Source organism: Zonotrichia albicollis, chromosome 14 (assembly GCF_047830755.1).
Source record: "Zonotrichia albicollis isolate bZonAlb1 chromosome 14, bZonAlb1.hap1, whole genome shotgun sequence".
Classification (NCBI taxonomy): domain Eukaryota; kingdom Metazoa; phylum Chordata; class Aves; order Passeriformes; family Passerellidae; genus Zonotrichia; species Zonotrichia albicollis.
In genome coordinates this window covers 7894312-7915518 of record NC_133832.1, presented here as the reverse complement: position 1 = coordinate 7915518, position 21207 = coordinate 7894312, and the positions used below count along the sequence as shown (strand labels likewise).

General features: G+C 38.1%; 1 protein-coding gene across 5 annotated transcripts in view; it reads right to left on the bottom strand.

The window, feature by feature from the left end:
- AFF2 (ALF transcription elongation factor 2) overlaps window positions 1–21207 on the bottom strand; it is a 329969-nt gene that overhangs the window by 235228 nt on the left and 73534 nt on the right. For all 5 annotated transcript variants that reach the window (XM_074551557.1, XM_074551555.1, XM_074551559.1 and 2 more), the window contains exons 2-3: window positions 9742–9862; window positions 2280–3170 (exon numbers count right to left, since the gene is read on the bottom strand). In XM_074551557.1, coding sequence (XP_074407658.1) covers window positions 2280–3170; window positions 9742–9862 — 1012 coding nt within the window. The remainder of the gene's footprint in view (window positions 1–2279; window positions 3171–9741; window positions 9863–21207) is intronic.

Sequence of the window (21207 nt, the reverse complement as noted above, 5' to 3'; positions counted from 1 at the left end):
GAAGATCACTACCAGCACATGGAACAGTGTTAAGATGGAAACCCATGGAGTAGGAACAAAATTGTTTCAAGCAGATCACTATGGCTTGAGGTGGCTTGGGAAGGTTCATAAATTGATAAGCACCACCAAAGGATCGTAAGCCTCCACATCAATTGTATAAAGATTACAACAGAGCCACTCACTGCAGTCATTCTGAAAAGGTTATGGGTTTCACAGGTGTGCACTGTCAGTTCTGATTAAGCTTAAACTAAACCAGTTATCTATAATGTTGGATTGGAAGGAGTTTTATAGCTGAACGCAAGGTAAATCAAATTCAGGATACCCATCTGTGGAAAAACACAGAGGGCCAAAGTTCACAGTCTTGACACAGGCGAAAAAATCCAACTTTCCAAACTCAGGAGGAGATTTGCCTGCAAAAGATCCATCAGTCCAGCTATTGTCCTGTGTTCTGTCTCAGAAAGGAAAGTTATTTTCTCACAGCTTTGGGTTTTCTTTCCATCTTCAACTTACTGTTCACTCTCAAAATGATTATTATCTACTTTCATTTCTAAATTGCCTGCCATTTATCTGAACATGAAATTAATTACACACCTATACTTTTCACTATGCAGGATATAAACTAAAATAGCAACAAATTCATAATGCAATTTTTCATTTTTGCAACTAGGAATCCTTCCAAAAACAACAATGCATATCAGATGTTCCTAGAGGTATGCAAGAAGAATGTGGGTGAAATTCTGCACCCAAAAAACATTGTTAACAACTCAATCTATTTCATAGCACCAGGGTTTCATTCAAAAAGTAAAGAAATTAAAAATGCATTCTTAGTAGTCGACACAAATTGCAAAAGGTACAATTTATTTCCAAAAATACTTTGCATTAATTCTGCACTTTAAAGTGCATCTATTGACTCATAGCGTTAATAGATGGCGGGAGTGAGAAAAAGTATTTGCTTTTGCAATATCATTATTTCCTTTGCATGCAATTATTTACTTGCCAAACAATGCTAGCGACAAATTGCAGCAGACTCTGCAGTCATCTACACCAGCAGATTTTTAACCCAAGGTAAAAATAAACAGAAACATCTGTAAAGTAATCTTGCAGAAAGCTACGTTTATTAACAAATACATTTTCTAATAAAACACCATCTGCAAGCAACCCTCAGCTTCCACTTGATATAAATAGGCCTTTTACTGTTTTCAGATGCAGTTCCCAGAAAATTATTCCAAGCTCTACTGCAAAACACATCAGTCTTTGTTGCTGCCTGGAATGTTAATAAATAACATCAAGTTTTTAAATAGTCAAACAAATTATTGGCTTGAAACAATTATTCCAATAGAAAAAGCTGACCTTTTGCAATAAAGTAGTTTAAGAATGCATCACTCCTCATTCCTAGGATAAAAATATTACCAAGCAGGGAAATATTTTTGGGAAAACAGAAAGCTATGAAAAACCCATCTTGCAATTCTGCTTATATGTACACTGTACACCTACCTTCCAAAGGTTACAGGCTTAGAAAAACTCAGACTAAGAGAAAAAATACACAGAGTATAAATAGTTCAATCCATATCCTTATTATACATTTGTGCTTGGAATGGACACGAATATGAACCAACTAAAATGTTCCTCACAGGACTACTGTTCTGACCAGCAATACAAAATTCAACAGCTTAAACTGTTGGTTGCAGAGATTGGGACTGAATCCCAGTATTAAGAGCTCTTCAAAATGCATAAAAGTTTCAATGGGACAAATTTTCATAAGCATTATTCACAACTTAAGTCATATTAATTCCAATAAAAAGAAAAAAAGGAATTTAGCAAACTCTGCAAATAAACTCCTTACTGGCAGGACTGTTTAGTACCACTGAAATTTGAACACTGCCATTTTTCCTTAGAATTTAAAATAGCAATCTGTCTATCAAACTACCTACTAACTGAGAATTCAAGAGTGAAAATTGCAGATGAACTGAGATATTAGAGTTCCCTGTCCAGAACCAGTATAGCTGGTACACATATATTACACCCAACAGAGATCTAGCCTTTTAATATTAATCATAAACAAGAAATGTTAGTATTCCAAGCTGTGCTTTAAAAACTACGTTAAATATTGCTACTGGGACTATCACAACAAACTGCTGAAAGAAGTCATGCACATTCTAGAAAAAGAAATACACTGTATTGTTTATTCCAGTAATGCAACTGCATATTTCCAGAGAAAAAATATTTAGTGAATGTAATACTCAAGCAGTACTAGAGAGAAGATATTTTAAACCACTTACTTCACTAACAGGAGGAATGTTGAGCTTTGGTACTTTGCTCTTCGAACTAGGTGTGTTCACTTTTCCTTCTAGCAGTGCTCCAAAGGACTGATTTCCATATCCACTCTCAATTTCTATCGGGGGTTTCAGTTCAGGTGAGTCATTGGGTACCTGGTCCTGACCATCCATAGGCCTGACATAAGCTGTAGGCTTTTGCTGGACCATGCTGTTCTTACAGTGAAGTCCTGGTGGGAAATTCTGAGTGGAAAGACCATTATTTGCAGTTAGCAAAGAAGTGGAAGGAAGTGGAGATCCAGGACCATGGCCTACAAACTCAAGCTCTGTGGGTGACTTCGAATGACTGTTTTCTTTGTAGGTGTGCTCTCCAGGTGCTGACTTTGCATGAGTGTGCCTCCTTGAATGTGAAGATGTTGCCATAGCATTTGCCTCCTCAGTTCCCCCACTTTTATGCTGCTCACTCTGGCAGTTGTAGAGATCTTCATACCTGCCCTGTGACTGGTCATGGGAAGAGCTGTGCTTTGTCCGACTCTGCTGACCACTGGATTGGCTTGGCTGGGCCCCACTGGAGTTGTGACCACTGCGTGACCAGTCTGTCCTCGACTTCCTGCTGCTCTGGTGGCCATGCAGCAAAGTAGAATTAGATGACAATGAAGAAGGTGGAGGCATTGATGTTGATGAGTTGCTGCTGATCTGATGAGATGGGATCATCCTGTTCCTCGGTTCTGGGAAAAAGTTCTGTTCATTTTTGTCAATGGGCGTCTGTGGGACAGAATTCTTTGGGATTCCTACAAGGTGGCTCTGGTTGGAGTGGTTGGTTAACAGATCCTTCATCTCATCATAATTTCCCAATGTGTTCTGGACACGATTTGCAAGGGCGTCGCCTTTATTTGTCTAAAATATATAAATTAAAAAAAGGACAAGAAAAGCGTGAGTAAATTCCTGATTTACAAGTTACTGCTCAGAATAGTTGTCTTAGAAGATGGCAAATGTTAGCTGTTTAATGGTGTCATGCTGACATTTAATTAAATTTCAATTACATTTTGCATATGTTATGTAAGAAAAACCTATCAATAACTGTGTTCAAAGAATCTCTTGAAACAGGCTTGCATCAGTAACACTTGTCTACTGCTTCCCATTTTCTTAAATATGCTTTCAGAGAAGTGTTTAAATTGCATCAGTTATGGATGTTAGGCACAAAATAAGCTGGGTTTATGTCAGAGATGTTTGGCTCGCACATTTCATATCGTGCAAAACACGAATGCACAATTACTGGCTACTGAGCATTTGAATTGTAATCACACAGTTGATATAGGTATGTTATTGCTCTATCAGCCCCTTGACCCACAGTCCTGCCATAAAATAGAAGCTGAACAGTCTGTAATAGCACCAAACTCTTCACTCCAGTTTAACTTCAATTACTTTTCCATAGAAAGTAGAGTTTGACCTGAAGTATCTAATCTGAATCCAGAGAAGAAAAAGCTTCTACCACATGCAACAGGTAGGTTCAACTAAAAGATCATTCAAAAATATTTTCTCATAGAACATAAACAGACATGATTGCCACATTCTTAAGCATCAGGATTCTTCTGCTGTCTGCAGGCTGGTTGTGTTTCTCAATCCTGCTTTTCTTTGATTTCCAGTAATTATTAAATAAATAGTGACTCATATTTGTTTCACTGCTATTATACTTTTCCTTTTGAAGCATTAAGTTTCTTTTTCCTTTTCCCTTTCACTTGTAAAAAGCTGGAAGCTATAATTAATACACAGCTGATTTCCTCTCTCTTCCTGTTCTAACTCACCACACATGGATGCAAAGCAGCAGCCTTCCTACTGACCTTTCTGTTCCACTGAAGTGACCAGCAGAGAACTAAAACATCTTATTCCCCATGCTCATGGCTTTACAAGACTCAAAGGATAAAAACAAAGCTGAACTACAGTTCGTGTTCAAGCAGATGGTTCAGTTCTACAGTCTGGAATTAAATGACAAAGTTATGCCATGATACAGCCAACTCTACTTCTGTTTGGAGGGGTTTTTTCACTCAATAAAACAAGGAGTGCCACAGTCCAATGGTGCCTTAACACCAGGCCATTGAGATGGGGAAAATCAGCAGCAGGAGCTTGTGCTTGGTTAGAGAGTGTCACAGTTCTTTGGTGAGAGATCCTACTGTGCCCCCTGATCCCACTTTCCTCAAATATTAAAGAGAAGTTTGAGCGATGAAAAAATTCATGCATGGATTTCTCCTGAAATATCTACTTACATTAGACACTGCTGAACTAGTCAGAGGATGAGCAGAGTACTGAACATGCCATAAAAAATGTTAAAAAAAGAAGATAATAAATGCAAATTTCCTTTTGCTCATTCTCAGGGATTGTAACATATATTAGCACTGCACTGAGGCAGTGATTTAAAAATTAACTGTTCAATGTTGTTCCCATCTTTATACATTTTGCCAGTGCTCCTAAGTGATACAGTTAATAATCCCAGTTGTGGAGAACCACGAATCACTTTAATTCACTAAGTCCCTAGGTTGGTCATTTTAGTGGCAAAAATTATATTCTAGCTAAGCCAAGAATAAGCTCTTTGTATATGAGCAGTCTCCTTCAACTGAGTTGCACAATGAGCTGTTTGGGCAGCAGCCAAAACCAGGCTTTCTCTGTTCAACCCCCAAATTTAAAACAAGGAGATTCCATTGTGCTTAAGGGCCCAGCAGGAATTATGATTCGAAGTCTAAACACTTACATACTTGTTCTGTTTCCTCCCTGCCCAAACACTTTAACCCTTACGGGATAGAACATGGGAAATAACAGCACCAAAAAAAAAACCTGACCACCAACTTTCACCTCTGTGGTTCAGCTACACTTCCAGGGAGCATTTAGCTTTCTTTCCAGAAAGCACAAATTAAAAAAAAAAAAAATAAAGGTACTGACAACATATCATGACTGTAACACTTCAACATCCCAGCACACTAAATGGCTCTTGTCTAGATCCTCACAGAGAAAATTTTTTAACTTGAAAGTAGATCTTTTCAATTATTTTATGTTGGAGGTACCTAATTCTCTCCATGTATTTTCTTTTACATGTCACATGATGATAAATATAACTTTGCTTTATATTAACTCTACTTTATGCCTAATGTTCACATCCTGGGGATAAAAGACATTGTATAAATGTTAGGTATTATTATTATTATTATTCATAGTCTTTTACAGGGAACATTAATAAAAACATATTTACTGAAAACCATGGAGATTAAATTATTTTAAACATCCTTAGTGTATTTTAAGTACACTAAAGCTCATATCCAATGGTTACTGAAGTCAATGGAAAGATAATTACTCTCTTTAGTGGCCTTTGGACCAGACTACAAAGCAAAAAAACCCCATTATTAATGGTAATTTGGCTTACATTTAAATAAAATTAGAGCACATCCAGCTAAGATCAGACTTAGGCATCACACCACAATCTGAATGAGCTCAGGAATGTAGTGCACTGTTCCATCTGCATTTAAGACATAAAGCATAACAATGATGTTTTTACTTTATTTCCACAACAAATTCAGGGCTCGCACAAGAAGCACAGTACTCTTGACAAGCCTGGATACCAGCATGAGAAACACAAAATCCAGTCATAATTTCTCCTTGCTCTTTGTTACTTTCAGACCTGGGACAATTTCTACCTTCATATGCTGGGTAATTGGCTGATTTCCTAAAGAAAACCTCTGTATGTCTTATTTTTTGAACAGCATGCTGAATCACAATTTTGTTGCTATCAAGGAAATGCAGCATTTTGAGTATTCCAAGGCATAAATTATATGCCTTGGTTTATGACTCATGGCTAGTAGCATTCCCCCTCATTCTAGGCTTCTGTTAATTTAGGAAATGCCCATCTTCCTGCATTTGCTTCTATTTCTTTCAAAAGCTATCTATAATAGAATCCTACTGGAAGACTAATTTGCTAGCTAGCTATTGCATTATAGTTTTACAAAGAAAAGAACTAATGCACTCAAAGTTATAGGCCCCATTTACAAGGGTTTTTTTGAAAATTTGTGTGAAATTTGAGGTTTCATAATTCATTCACTTCCTTATGCCTCATAGTTAAGCTAACCTCCACAGATTAGAAGTTGAGATCTTTTTTATGCTAAGCTTAAAAAGCATGGAGGGGCTTTACCTGAAAAAGATAAATGATTTAATATTCACCAAAGGCTCCACAATGGAAGTGCTGCCCATTAGGTTCTCTTTCTCAAGCTGAACTCTTCTGAGGCAATTCCTTTGAAAAGTAACAAAAATACTCCTACTGTTTTCTTTTAAAATCCTCATCTGTGAGTAATTCAAAACATTAAAAGGTATCAACAATTCCGTAGTAAAATTACAGCTTCTCTCAGGAAAGCTCCAACACTGCTTTTTCAAATGTCTGTTGCTGTTACACTGCAGGCCCTTCTCTGATCCCTTCTGCAAAATCCAGCATGAACAGGTTGCACCAGGGTTTGAAGGCAGGACCTGCAACCCACTTGCATTAAAGAGCAACACAACCCTCACTGCCTGACCTTCCCAAAATAATGCTGGATGTCATCACGTTGTCAAAGGTGTTGTTTTCCCACATGAGACAGTGGAGCTTCAAAAGGAGACATTTATCTTTTAACAAGCATGGAAAAATGTATTTTATACACCCACAGAAATAAGTATCTCTTTTCATCTAAGTGCACACATACATAAACTACAAAGAATCAATGTAGAAAAACTACAAAGAATCAATGTAGAAACACACATTTGTCCAAAACTATAATGAACACCCACGTTTTATTTGACAGAGGGAAAGAAAGAGGCTGTAACAGCTAGAGCAGAGAGATGCTAGATGAAGGCAGATACTCCACACATCTCATGATACACAATGGCAGCAGGCTCCATGAGAAAATCTCAGCTCCTTGCTCTTCTAATGCAACTTTTAATATCAATTTCTTAGTGCACTCTTAAAACAGCTGCCAGTTGCTCAGTCTTTAAACCTTCAGGAACAGCAGTGGTGGATTGCCCTGCCCTGACCCTACCTGGTCCCTCCTCTGGATACTGTTGAAGGAAATGAGGAAGGAATGATAAACAAGTAAGGACACTAGGTCTGGGAATTAGAGAAAGGAAAAGATGCTTCCTGAAACCGGCTATTCCCAACCTTCTCTTTGCCACTGCAGAGTCCATGTCAGACCCCACCCTCCAATCTCTCAGAAATGTACCAGCTGTACCAGGAGCTGATGCTCAGCAGCAGGGCCAGCCCAGTGAGGATGTGGAGCTTGTGCCCATCACAGGCCACAGCACTTTGCTGGGCAGTGTTTCATCTCGCTCTGCTCCCACTGAGAGTGACCAGGAGAGACAAGAGCAGCTTCTTGTCTGCACAAGGCCTTGAGTCTCATGAACACAGAAACATCTGGTCATCTCAAAATAGAGAGGAAATTCTGACTGCACGTGCAGGATATTTGTTCTCACATCAGGGTCTCTTAATTTTATTTTAGAATAAATGCAAACAAACCCCTGAATTTAATTTTGCACTTAGGAATAAAAATGCCTACATATCCACTAAGAGTTAGATTCAGTTTTTATTAGTGCCTAAGAAATTCTACTTTGGCTGAGTCTTAGCAATGCAGAACTTAAAAAGGAAACAGCAGTCTATCACTTCATCCCTTTTTTTCCCTCCTAACGTAAAGTGAAAGCAAGACCTAACTTTCCTACCTCATTTTGCTTCTACCTGTTTTTTCAAATTTAAGACTGATTTAACCAATGAATATTTAACTACTTTTGCATGCAATTTCCTATCAATTTTTATCTTTCACAATTTATAATGCTTTTTTAGGGCAGTATTATATTATATTTTAATCACAAGAAGTTTACAAACTTCTCTGCCAAGTAGGTGAAAAGCAACTTAAAAAAATTTGCCCAGAAAGACCATCAGGATAATTTTTGGCTTTTTAATCATTCACTTTTTAAAAAGAAACCACATTCTCTGTGTACATTTGGTGCAAATACACACACTAAATAGATCTAAAATCAGATATTGTTACTCTGATTATACAATAGATATTGGTGATATAGGATTTCAGTTCTTGCCACAAAATTTGGCAGTGTTTTGCATACTGGTCTACATCCTGAAATCCAAATAACCATTTACATTAGTCTAACGGATTTATCCATACAATATTTACAAAATACTGAGTAGCTACATGGACTAGTAATGTTCTATAGCATTAATTCAGCATGGCATCAGCCACTTCCCAAGTGTATGTCACAGGTAAGGGATCTCAGCCTTGGGTAAAGGAGGACTCTTTACCCCTGACAGGCATCCCTGCTGAAGCAGAGGGTCACCTGGGCTGCAGGGCAGCTGCACTTCAGGGAGAGATCAAATTGGGCTCATCCTGGTGGTGACACTTACAAGGTAAAGTAGTTGGCTGCTAATCAATACAACAGACAAGACACATGTCTTCACTTCAGCTCTGATATCTTGCTCTGTACTTTGGTTATCTTCCACTTCAGGGTTTCAAAACCACCTTTTGAAATGTTTGTCAAGACACCTTCACTGTCTTGAACATGAGCCAGGGGCTTTCCAGCTGGCAAATTCATGCCAAGAAAGAAAGGCCTGTTGCTCCTCAGCCAGCCTGAACCAAAGTACAGCCAGGAGTGCATCCACTACACTTTTGTGGTCTATAATTATTAGACACCATGTGATAATAATGACAGTCTTTTCTCCTCCTTTTTGGGTGATTTTCAAAGAGCCCTCATCCTCCCTTACAGCTGCTAACAATGTAAAATGGAAAGATGAAGTGGTGGCCTTTCAATGGATGTCACTGATTGGGAGGAGAAAGAGATATGGAAATTTACATTCCTATGAATTCTTTAGGGAATGTCTTACTGAAAATCAAAGCAGCAGAAATCATAAAGGGGGACATCCCTTGGTGATAAAAATCTCAGGCAGCAAAGCTCCTTCGAGAGAATAGGACTTGTAACAAAAGTCCCTTTCATATCCTTGTTATGCTCCCCAAAGATTCAGTCTCCCAAAAGACTTCTTTGGATGGTTATGATTGCATAAGAAAGATTATGGACTCATTATTTATAGAGAGGGCATTGGTTTTAAAAACTCAGATATATTTTCTTCCTAAAAATGAAAGAAGTTATTGTAAGCTTTGTAGGTACAAACCACTTGTAGAAATACCAGCTGCACATACTTCTACTGCAGGACTTTGCTGTGTGTTAAGAGGAAGAAATCTTGAACTGGATTGTAACCAAAACTCCTCATTCTGCCAATGCAACCTGGGCAGCACATTCAGTTTGCTCTGCTGCCCTATGCTGATTTGGATAATCTGTGTATTCAAGAGTGGAAGTACCAAGGCAGATGCAACACTTCCATTCCTTAGAGGTGATGAGAAGCTTTATCTGTATTTGTGTAAGACATTCTGAAAATACAAAATGTAACACTGTAATTTACCTTGTAGGGTTCCCCAAAGAGGTTAAAACCTGAAGCAAAGAGATCTTCATCTTGCTGGACTTCCTGGTTCCTTCTCTCCCATTCCTTCCTCTTAAGTGCACTCCGATCTTGCTCATAGTGACTGGAGAAAGACAAAAATGACAACACATTATTTTCCCCATCATTTTGTTACATGTTTATTACTATCAGTAATAGCAACAAACCATCAGAAACAATGCAACTCCTGAGGACAATTCTGAAAGAAACAGCCACTGAATCATTTTCCCAAATTTAAATCTGGAATCATAAAACTATGCAAAATTGGGCAGTAGGGCAGTCAGTACACTTCTAAAATAGAAAGTGATTAAATGAAACAATGAAAATATCGTTTACCAGTTCACAGAGCATTATGCAGAAGAATAAAATACATTTTGATATCCTTGTACTAGCAGCCTGTAAACACATATGCACCTGCACACGTGTGCCCACAAAGCACGGGTCTGTGCAGGGAAAGCAAATGTGAAGGCAAGGAAGCACAGCAACAGCTACAAATCCATTACACTGAACATCCATCCCAAGGCTCCAGTTTAGCCTCGTGTGATTTAGACCACCTAATTCTGTCCCACTTCTTGTTAAAATTTATGTATGGCTTCATTGGAGATGTCAAGGAGGGGTTAAGAAGGGTTTTGTAGAAGCAGGCTGCCGGAAAAAGATTTTAGGATAGTTGATGCCAGGATCAGATAATTCTACACACAAACACAGAAAAGGATCTAGCACCTCGGTGTAGCAATGGTGAGTGGCACTTATCTGTGTGTCAGCTTGCTTTGTGCACCTGCCAGACCTAGATGACAGGCTGAGAGACCACATTCATTTCTCCCCTGAATAACACTCAAGTACTTTGGTCTCTTGGCTCTGCAAACTACCTCCTGCTCCTCTGAGGGAAGAGATATAATTAAAACCCTGAAGGAGAGAGAAAAATAGCAAAGGAAAGAGGAAAGGAAAAGATGCATACTTCAACTTGCACTGACAACCTCTCATGTGACAAGCATTAAGGGACACTTCTGTGCTTTCAAGCCGCATTTGATTTGTTACGAGGCTTTTGGCTCTGCTTTGTGTCAGTTAATTAGCTCCCGAATTCCAGATGACAATTTGAATAGCAGATTCGGTGCATGCCCTGATGTTATCTGCAGTAAGCACTATCTCCCCGATAGATCCTGGCCGTGCATGCACACATCCACACACAGCCTGTATGTACAGATGCTTACACACAAACACACATATTCCAGCTGTAACAAAGAACACTTAATTCTCCTATCTCGGGTGAGAATGAATTAAATCTCCATAGAGCTCCACTGCACTTGGAAGATAACCAAATATCTACAACTTTTGCCTTTTTAGCTCAGCATGATATTGTATTGAAAGCTTCACACCGAGAGATATAATGAGGAATGAACTGCACAGTGATGAGGCTTTAACAGTGTATAAAGTCACTGATTTCTGAGTGAAACCACAATTACTAATTTGAAGCACCAGCTAATTAAAACCACAGCTATGTATTTAGCCTCTTGTTATACCTACTGCAGTTTATAATTATGAGGACCTCTTTATCTACTCAATTAAAGTTCTTATGATTCAGGCAGGTTGTGTTTGAACCTGCAAGCCCTGTGGAGAGCACAGGAAAGCATATGTCTGTTGCCTGATGACTCCATGCAGCCTTACACTTATACACTTGTTTTTATACAGGCAAGGAAAGAAAAGAAGAAAGACACGCCACAATGAGATTTCTAAATAAAAAATATGAATTAATAATTGGTTTAAGCAATTCAAGACCACTCAGACTTGGATTGAATAAGGCTTGATTATGGCTTGTAAACTGAATGCAAAGCCACCTACATAGGCTGAGCTGAATGACTGCCATCCACATTTTCCTTCTACAAATTAGAGACTGAAAATATACCATGTTTTGTTTTATTTAATTTAATTGTTTGTAACACCTCCTGATGTACTGACATCACTTACACCAAGAGCAAGCTCCAGAACAGTGTTGTAATCAATGCTGTATTTTTGCATTAGAAGGTTTGTTGGTACTATTTGCTGGTCTCCTGAGGGAGACAGAGGGGGAAAATGTTGTAAGGACAGTCACTTTTCTATTCCACACATGAATACATTGCCAATGTAACACTGTAAATCACAAGCAACCTGTTCACTAAAAGGTGAAGGGGGGGAATTCCTTTTGAATCCTAAATCAAGATTATCGTCCACAAATATGGGAGTTAGCAAATAGAAGCTGTTTCCCAAACTGGCACCCAAAGACGGGGCCAAGGCTGATTCCATCTCTCCCCACAGCTTTGCTGGAGTAGAGGGTGGGGTTAACCCAGAAATAATCCAGCCCAGGAGCAGTAGGAACACACTATATTTATCCCTCTCATGGGGGAATCTTTCCAGAGATTTCTCTGGCAGTTTGACCCACAGACTGTGTGACTCTTCAGCAAGATCAGGGCATGGTGATGTTATAAGCCCAGTCACACGGTTCTAGTCTAAGCAAGATTTTATATCCTGCATAAGCAATGTTTGCTATGGAAGCACTCCCATCCTAGCATTCACTTCAGAAAGAATTATTCATGAAAGTTAGAGTTGCATTTTATAGCTTCCCAATGGCTTCCATGGCCTGGGGTTCCAGGGTGAAATCCTGGCCACATTCAAATCAAAAAATCTGGCTACAGAGATCACAGAGTACAGCACACAACACACCTCACCCCTCATGTGAGGTTACAGCATTTTGTTACCTAAAAGCCAGCTCAGGTCACAAGCATGCAAAGTATTTAGGAAACCAAGTGAGGCATTATGCCATATCTTATCTGAGAAAAAGCAGCAAAGACCCAAGGACTACTAAGATATGCTTTATGACACATTACAAAACCACAACTTCAAAAACTATGAAAACAGCACTGGCGTAATTCAAAGTGGCATAATCACTTTAAAAGACATTAACTTAAACTAACACAGTGTTTAGAATGTTAACATCAAAAGTTTGAAAATACAGTATTTTCCAACACAACACAGTGAAGTATTTCTCTTTTATTGTGTTTATGAAAGATTTCTATTTCAGGCACCCAAGAGGTGAGTACAAATGCACACCTCAAGCCCTAGACCCAAAAAATGCTTACAGATTACAAAACTGTGAGAATCCATGTTACAACACAAACAAAACCTTAAGTAAATTGTTACCTCTGCTTCAATCCAAATCTCACTCTCATATATTCTCTTGTGAAAACAAAAAGAATAAAATTAAAGCTGCATTTTGAACTTCCTACTGTCAGAGTCACAGGGCAGCTTTAAGTGTACAAAGTATCTATGCAAAAGGAAGTGGTTGTTCATCCTGTCAAGACCATTACTTGGTTTATTTCTCTGCAAATGTACTTTTGCTATGACAGTGCTTGACACAGAGATGATTGTGGCTACAGGAAGTCAAATACTGTGAGATCATACACAGATTATGATAACAATTTATTTGGGTTCTGTGTAATTCAAAGAGGGATGCTGATTAGATCTTAAGGCTGCAGTGCACTGAGAACCTAATGGGATGCTCTCCAGAAATTCTTACTGCAGACACAATGCAATCTCTGGGACTTATGTTTAAATTTTAGCTTAACTAATGTTCTGTGAAATACAGATATGTGATTAGTGGTGAAGGTGTCAGTGAAAACTATAGTCAGATACTGTGAGGAACATCAGAGTTCAGTCTGTCTCACTTGTATGGGAAATACTTCATGACTCCTCTAAAGCCAGGAGAGCAGGATATCACAATACAGGCTTTCATAAACATTTTATAAAAGAGATACAGAAGAAAACAGCTGTAAGCCACAATATTCACTATATCCAAGAGGGCAGCTCCCTAGACAGAACTACTGCATGACAACGCAGTTTAAATATGTGAGCTCTATTGTTTTGTTACCACTTATTAGATTAATAATTGAATTTGAATGGGGAAGCCTGTATATAAATCTGAGATCAGGAATGGTGAGCAGTAAGAACAGTACAGGAACACAGGAGACCACCAACCTACAAACTACCAGTGTGGTGGATACGACAGAAAGAATAGCAACTACAACTGCAATGTTGTTTTGGCGTGCTAACATTGGGGCAAAATGCACTTTGAATAACAGCATTGGATATTTCCTGCTTTGTAATCAGAGCAGCACAGATCCATTGGGGACAGGGGTGAGCTGCTCCCTGTGACAGGCCAGGTGCTCAGCCTGTGTGAGCCCGCAGGGCGCCAGCAAGGACAGCAGAGCTGCAGCTGCACCCCACTGCAGCCCACGATGGCTGTAGGGACAATCCAGCCCAGTCCCTGAAGAACAGAGGAGAGGAGGAGGTGGCTGAGGCAGAAGGAGGTTATATCAAGGCAAAAGATAACAGACATACACACAGGTTTTGGACTAGAAGCTAAAAATGTGGATCTGGAGATAAGAGATGAAAGTCAGATGAGCGCTGGCTACAAAAGGAAAACTAGAAGGAGAATAAAATTTGGGGCACTGGAAAGTACAGTGCAGTCATCTCTGGTGAAAGTGACAGGATGTGGTGCAAAAGATGTGGAGGAAAAAGAAAAAACCTTTTAGGACAGACTGCAACAAAGTAAGAGGTTATAGGGAAGAGTTAAAGGGAAGCTGATGAAATGAGACCAACAGCTAAAGGCTGAGCCCTAGCGTTTGGGGTTCATTTTCAAAGTTGTGCTAACTAAAGCCACAGAAGTCTCCCAAAGCACAGAAGACTAGGAAAGAGCCTGAAAGACTGGAGAAGGAGCAGAAGAAAGAAGTCAGACCAGACAAGTTTGAAGGAGTAGTCTCTGTGATATTAAGAAAAAGTAGAAGAGAGAAAAATGATCAAACACCTCATGTTGCAGACAAATCACGAATGAGAACAGAACACGTCTCTGTTGATTCAGTCAAAACAACAAGAGCCCAACAGGGAAAGAATCAATAAAAAAGCAGGAGCAGAGAGGCTTTATAGCAGTGACAGAACATATCCATGAGAATAAATGAATGACATTCAAAAAAGCCAGCATTTATCCACAATTTAAGGAAGAAGTAGTTGGTGTTCTCAGTAACATGTCTCAATTCACAAAAATGCACACTACATCAAATCAAACATTTCCCTGTACTAGTTCCACCCCCCCCCCCCGCTTTAAAATATCAGATATACCTAAATGATGAAAGAAGTTCTCAAACTGAAATGTTTGTAATTTGTGGAAGCAAAATATAAACACAAGCATCTAAACTAAGACACAGTGGATATAAAATGATTTAAATTTGAGAACTGAAAGTCCTTTCCCAAGGTTGTGGCTTCATAGTTTTTACTTTGCCCACATGTACTCAGGAAGTTGGAGAAGTAAACTCGGAAACTGGGCTTCCTCAAAAACTAACTCATATGCCTGCATGAGGTACAAAACATCCCAAATCAAAACCCACTCAGAGTTTATTTAACTTACAGGAGAAATCCAGCTCAGGTCAATGAGGATTTCCCCCACACTTCAAATACATCCTTGATTTTCTACACCTGTGCAATTCTTCAATGTGACTTAAAAGCATAAGGCAAAAAGCATTTCACCTGGCAATCAAACTAGGTGAAAGACTGCTTCTAACAAATACATTACAATTGGAATTCTCCTCTACATAACTCCACTGATTTCATGTAAAAGCAGAGTACCACCACAGCTCTGTACAAAGGGAGAACTGCCTTCCTTCATCTATGCCGATTCTCCCAGTATAAACAGTGGTATTTTAATGCATTTATTCCAAATGAAAAAAGAAAGAAAAAAAGGAAAAGCAGCCTCAGGTCTTAAATTTCATAGCAGGTCATAAAATGTATTAAGCAAATGAGAGGAATTTCAAAATCTGATATTTAGGCAGAAATATGGCCAACTTAACATATCTTCCCTGCTGATCTGAAGACTTTGTTTCACTAATGATAAACAATATAAGCACTACCACACTTAAAATAGCAAAATTCTTCTTCCTCTGTTTATCACCACTGAGCTTACATCTTTGTCCTGGTAATTTTCCTACTTGACAGGGACAAACCAAGACATAGCAAAAATAGCTTTACAAGTTCTTAGTGTCTTTCATATTTAATGTTTACTTTAATGTTGTCTTCCTTTTCATAGCATGAATAGTTACTGAGAATATCTAGCACAGACTATATCTATCAGTGCACTTCAAGATAAATGATTTATTTTAAAATATAGAATATTCTGTCTTTGATGTTCAACAGTTCTGCAGAGAAACACTTGAGATGGTCACTGGTTATCTATCCTCCTGAGCTAAATCTCTTCACAATTTGCATTAAAAACAATGCCATTCCTGTAGCAGATTTAATAGAGAATACAGAAGATTAAAGCCTCCAAAGAAAATAATGCCCAAGAGACCCCTGGGTAAATTATGGAAATGTAAGCTAAGGGTTTGGCTAGTATTTGACATATTCCTCACTCTTTTTAGTTATTCCCACACATACCAAGCACCGAGAAAATGTTATTTTAACTTCAGTTTTCTCCTGTTTTAGGTCCTATGCAGCCCCAAACCTTTCCTGAACATGAATTTGGAAGGAACAATTCTGAGGGAATGGATGGCAGAGATAAGCTCCTGGATAGTAAGCATATAAAGAATAGATGAGGTTTCAAAGGGGAGCATTTATTGTTTCCTGTATCATAGCACATTGTCTTTCAATATGATTAGTTATCAGTCTGAGTTATCAAAAAGTGGGATGAAATAAAGCGCTTACGCAGTTATGCTTCATTGATGTCAGCTAGGGGAGCATGAAAATCTCCATGAAGTTGGGTAATTGATGTGTAAATCAGAGCTCAATCACTCTGTAATAGAAATGGTCCCACTGAAAGTAGGGCTGTTGAACAGTATTGCAGAGGGGTGGGGAAGAAAAGAGAAATAGAGTCAAGACTTATTTATTAAAAAATATAATAACTGGCAATTTACACAATTTTCCCTTCAAAGAAGAAGTGCTGTCAGAGACATTTAAATGCAAGCTGCAGATCACTATATTTGGGTACCCTTATTCGGCAATAATTAACTGTTTCTGTTTTATTAAAATGCTTGGGGACACTGTTATGGATATTTAAAAAGCAAATTAAATGAACACGTTCATCCTTTGAAAGGCAACACGTGTAAATGACATCAGCAATTGTAATTTGCTTAACAATGTGTGTTCAAGGTATGTTTTGGAGTCCTATTACAGTCTTCCTGTCAGTTCAAATTTGCAGTATGAGAAACAAAAGCAAAACTGAAAGAAAAGAGGGGGGGAAAGGAGCCTAAAGAGAAAAATGGTTATAACCACATCTTCAGAAGGACATAAAAGACAGTCATTAGAACATCAGTCACATAAAACAGTTTTCCAACATGTGGTATTTATAAAAGTAAACATCTGATTCATAAAGAAAAGAGCTGGCTAAGATAACATTATGGGGTTATTTTTGTTGTAATTTTTTCTTTAAATAAATGAATGCACATTAAAGTGTTGATATCAACCTCCCAGAAACACCTGGAATCCAGTATTCTAGTTATGACTTGCAATAAACCACTGATAAACTCTAACAAACTTACATAAATAAGAAATTAAAGAGCATTTTTGGCATCAAATGAATTACATTCAGGACACTAGAGTTCGATTAGGAATCTTTATTAGATGGTTAATGTGCTGTGACTCTAAGGGGACTGATCACTGCAAGGGGGTTGAATAGGAAAAGAGGTTCAACCTAACCTCTCAATTTCACTGCCTGAGTTTAACACAATATAACATATTTCTAAATGTTTTTTGCTTTGGTGTTTTGTTGTTGGGTTTTTTTTTGTTTTTTTAAATTTTGATCTGTCCCAGGATTTGATGTTTTTACAAAATTCTCTGAAGGCAATGAAGCCATGAAGGCTTTGCCAAAGCCTGTACTGTGCTTGGGAGACACCTCTCCATGACTTCCTCACTGCCATCTTACTTCATATCCCACCAGCACTCTGTGTATTAAACAGAGTTATGTTTAGTTGCTGTGCATTATCCTTCATACACATTAATAGTAAATGAGGCATAGTACCGCTACAAAGAGTATATTTTACAGATATTACTCCCAGGACATAACACTAATTTGAATCAATAAAAACCTTCTGACAGTGCTTGTTACAGTCTGTTTTTCCTTCACCTGAGCACCTCAAATTGTGAAACATTCCTTGGAAACATCCACTTATTTTTGTACATCTAACATTTTCAAAGATTAAAATGCATTTCAAAGCATAGAAACTCAAAATCTTTATCACTCAATATGTACAGATTGAATAAGCCACCTAAGTCAAAAACCATTTTGGAACTCTCGTTTTGTCTTTATCTTTTCTCATTATTATATTTTTTTTACTACTGCCATTCAAAACTTCCAGGGAACCTGTAGGATGCTTCCTTAAAAGCAGAGTCGATATGTTCATATTTGCTTGAAACTTTGGCAATGATCTGCAAGAGATGGCAGAATAGATAGAAATAAATTTTGTCTTTTAAAAGGGTCACAAAGCAACCCCTGATTAACACAAACTTTGGGTACAGATGAATCAGCAGAATCAACTGCTTGGGTATTTTATTGCAGAAATGCTTCTGTGTGCTCCTACAGCTCTAATAAATGCATTCATTTACTAACAGGCACCTCTGCTCCCTTGAGCATTTTCACATGCTGTGCAGCTCTTAAACCACATGTTCTTAAACTTAACATGTGCTGAAGAATACCACCACAGGAAAATTGAGAATTCAGTAGGATGACTATTTCATTCATCACTTTTAGACTGAGGGAGAAGTTCACTCAGGTCTCAGTGTGCAGTGCACACATACAGGCTGATTCAGTCTCCAGTGCACAAAAAATAGTACTGTAAGCCTAATAGAATTTACTTGTTTGTTATTTAGGACATTGTCTGGCAAAAGAAATTATCATTTACCTAAATTATTCTTCTCTCAATTGAAATCCTATATAATTGCCTCCATGTGTTTTGGTACGACCAGAGGAAAGGACAGAGATGATCAAATAAATACAAGGTGCTCTCAATTTAAATTCAAGTTCAGCTGTATCCCCTTTTCAATGCTGTTGTGAAATATATTGCTCATCCTGGGCACTACCAAGTTGCAGGAGATACAATGACATTGTAGCTTGTAGGACCTAGAGCTCATCAGGATCCAAAGCAGCTAGAACATTCCAAACTCCAAATTTTCAGCCTTCTTCACCAGACCTTAAAAAACCTCTCAAAAACAAGGCACCTGTTACACACAGCTTAGAAGAGAACAATAATATTTTGTGCTTATCTTTCCTAACTATATTCAGAGTCAGCAGGTCAATGGATTATCATCATCCTTGGCTTCTAGTGAGGAAGATAATCTGTAACAAATACTGTTCATGCCTTCAGCAAACATATAATGTTTATTCCTCATTTATAAACACAGCATAAAGTATGACAAAATAATTTAACCAAACCAGCACAAAGTTCATCAGCATTGCTGAGGTTTATATCCTCTCTAAGGGCATAGTTCAACTTCAACTGATGCTACTGGCAAATTTCCCAGTGAATTCAATGAGGGCTGGATGGGACCAAGCCATTTAATAATGACAAAAAAGCCAGGTCTCAAAACACAGCCAGCTCTAAGCAGCAACTTCTTGGTATAAACTAGAATTTCTGTTATATTCCTCATGCTAAAAAGATATTTTTTTAATCCAATGTCAAGACTTTAAAACTCCTAAGTACAAATCAGCACATACCAGAGCTACAGAACTTCTGTGGTCATTACTTAAAACTGATGTTGACTGCAGAGATTTTCTGGTTGACAAAGGTAAATAAACAAAATGTACAAATATCTTAAAAAAATCCAAAAAAAATATAAATCAAGCGAGATACCAAATAAGTTTCCTAATCTACCACATAGGCCATTATCACCTTAAGCCAAAGACCACTTATATATACATACACCAATTTATTTTGTTTTAGTGGTGTCATAGATTGTACACATGAAACCTCAACCAGCTGACTGGGGAATAATCAAATTTGCCTCTATACCACAATGAGCAGTGACACAGACACACACACCAGGCAGCAGATCACACACCCTGTCACAGAGAAAAAGAAAACCAAATGTAACCTTCTCCCTGAAAAAAACAACACCTTTAAATTTAACTCAACAAGGGAATGCTGTGCAATTAGGGATATGGCATGTAGGTGTTACACAGGTTTGAAATATGCTCTGGGACTTGAAAGCTAAAAATGAGTACATAATATTGTAAAATACTTCTTCAGACAGAGTAAAATCATAACAAAAATGTTATTTAGACTGGCTAAAACTACAAACTCATGCCTGAAATTACTTGAATTTTTAAGGTGGGTGTGATGCAAATGATTATCCCAGTGCTGCAGTTCCCCAGAGCCAAACAGAAATTATATCTGTCTCTGCAATTATGTTTTGAATGTGTTTGAAACCCCACATGTATAACTGACTTCATGAATGACTGAAATATCACAATGCAAAAAACAAGGCTTATAAGGTCAGACTCCCAGGAGGAGGTGAGACCAAAGGTCTGTGTGACCCATGGTGCCTCTGACAACAGGCACCAGGCCCAGGGCACAGCATCTCTACAATATTGCCACTGCCCTGACAAAGTCTGGGCACATGAAGCTGTGTGTTGACTACAAAGGAGCAGGTGTGTTTATATTCAGCACCTCCAGAAGACTTCTCCAAAAAATGCTCTCAAACAGAATAGGCTATGGCAAGGAGTTGCCCAACTCATCTGAAAATCACTGCCCTAACTCAAAGGAAATTTGTTGCTCACATCAGGTCCAAAACAATCATTGATTTAAAAAGATTCCATTATACTGAACATGTGAGAAGAGAACTCACAGGTATTTCTGAGGCACTGACACTTACTACAGGCAAACAGAGAGGAAGCTCCTGTGCTCTTTTGTCTCTGCAGAACCTCAGGTGCACATTCCACAGCACTAATGATACCCTGCACTTTTAAGACCAGACACATGGGTTACTGCATCCTGAATAACAGTTATTTGCACTCCAAAAACCTATTTCTGTCCCTTCTGCTGTCAATCAGCAAATGAGTATCACTTATTTTCACAACATGAACACAATGTGATACTTAACAAGAGTGTATCCTTTTTTAATTCCCTACCATCAACCATTTGTCTAATAGAAATATTATACTATGTAACATGCACAGATTAAAATGCAATGTAAATTGAATCATATTCATTGGAGGCTGGCCAACTTCAGCACATTTTAGTATTTAATAATAAAACAGTCTAGTGTAAAAATATGTAAACTAGCTTCCATCCTGCTTTAATATTCACTTAACATGAGAAGAAAGGGAATGCAATTTTGTTTAAATATTAAACATTACATTTCTTCTTTTGATTATTAAAGTATTATTAAAGTTAAATGAAAATGTGTTTGCAACCTCCTTCC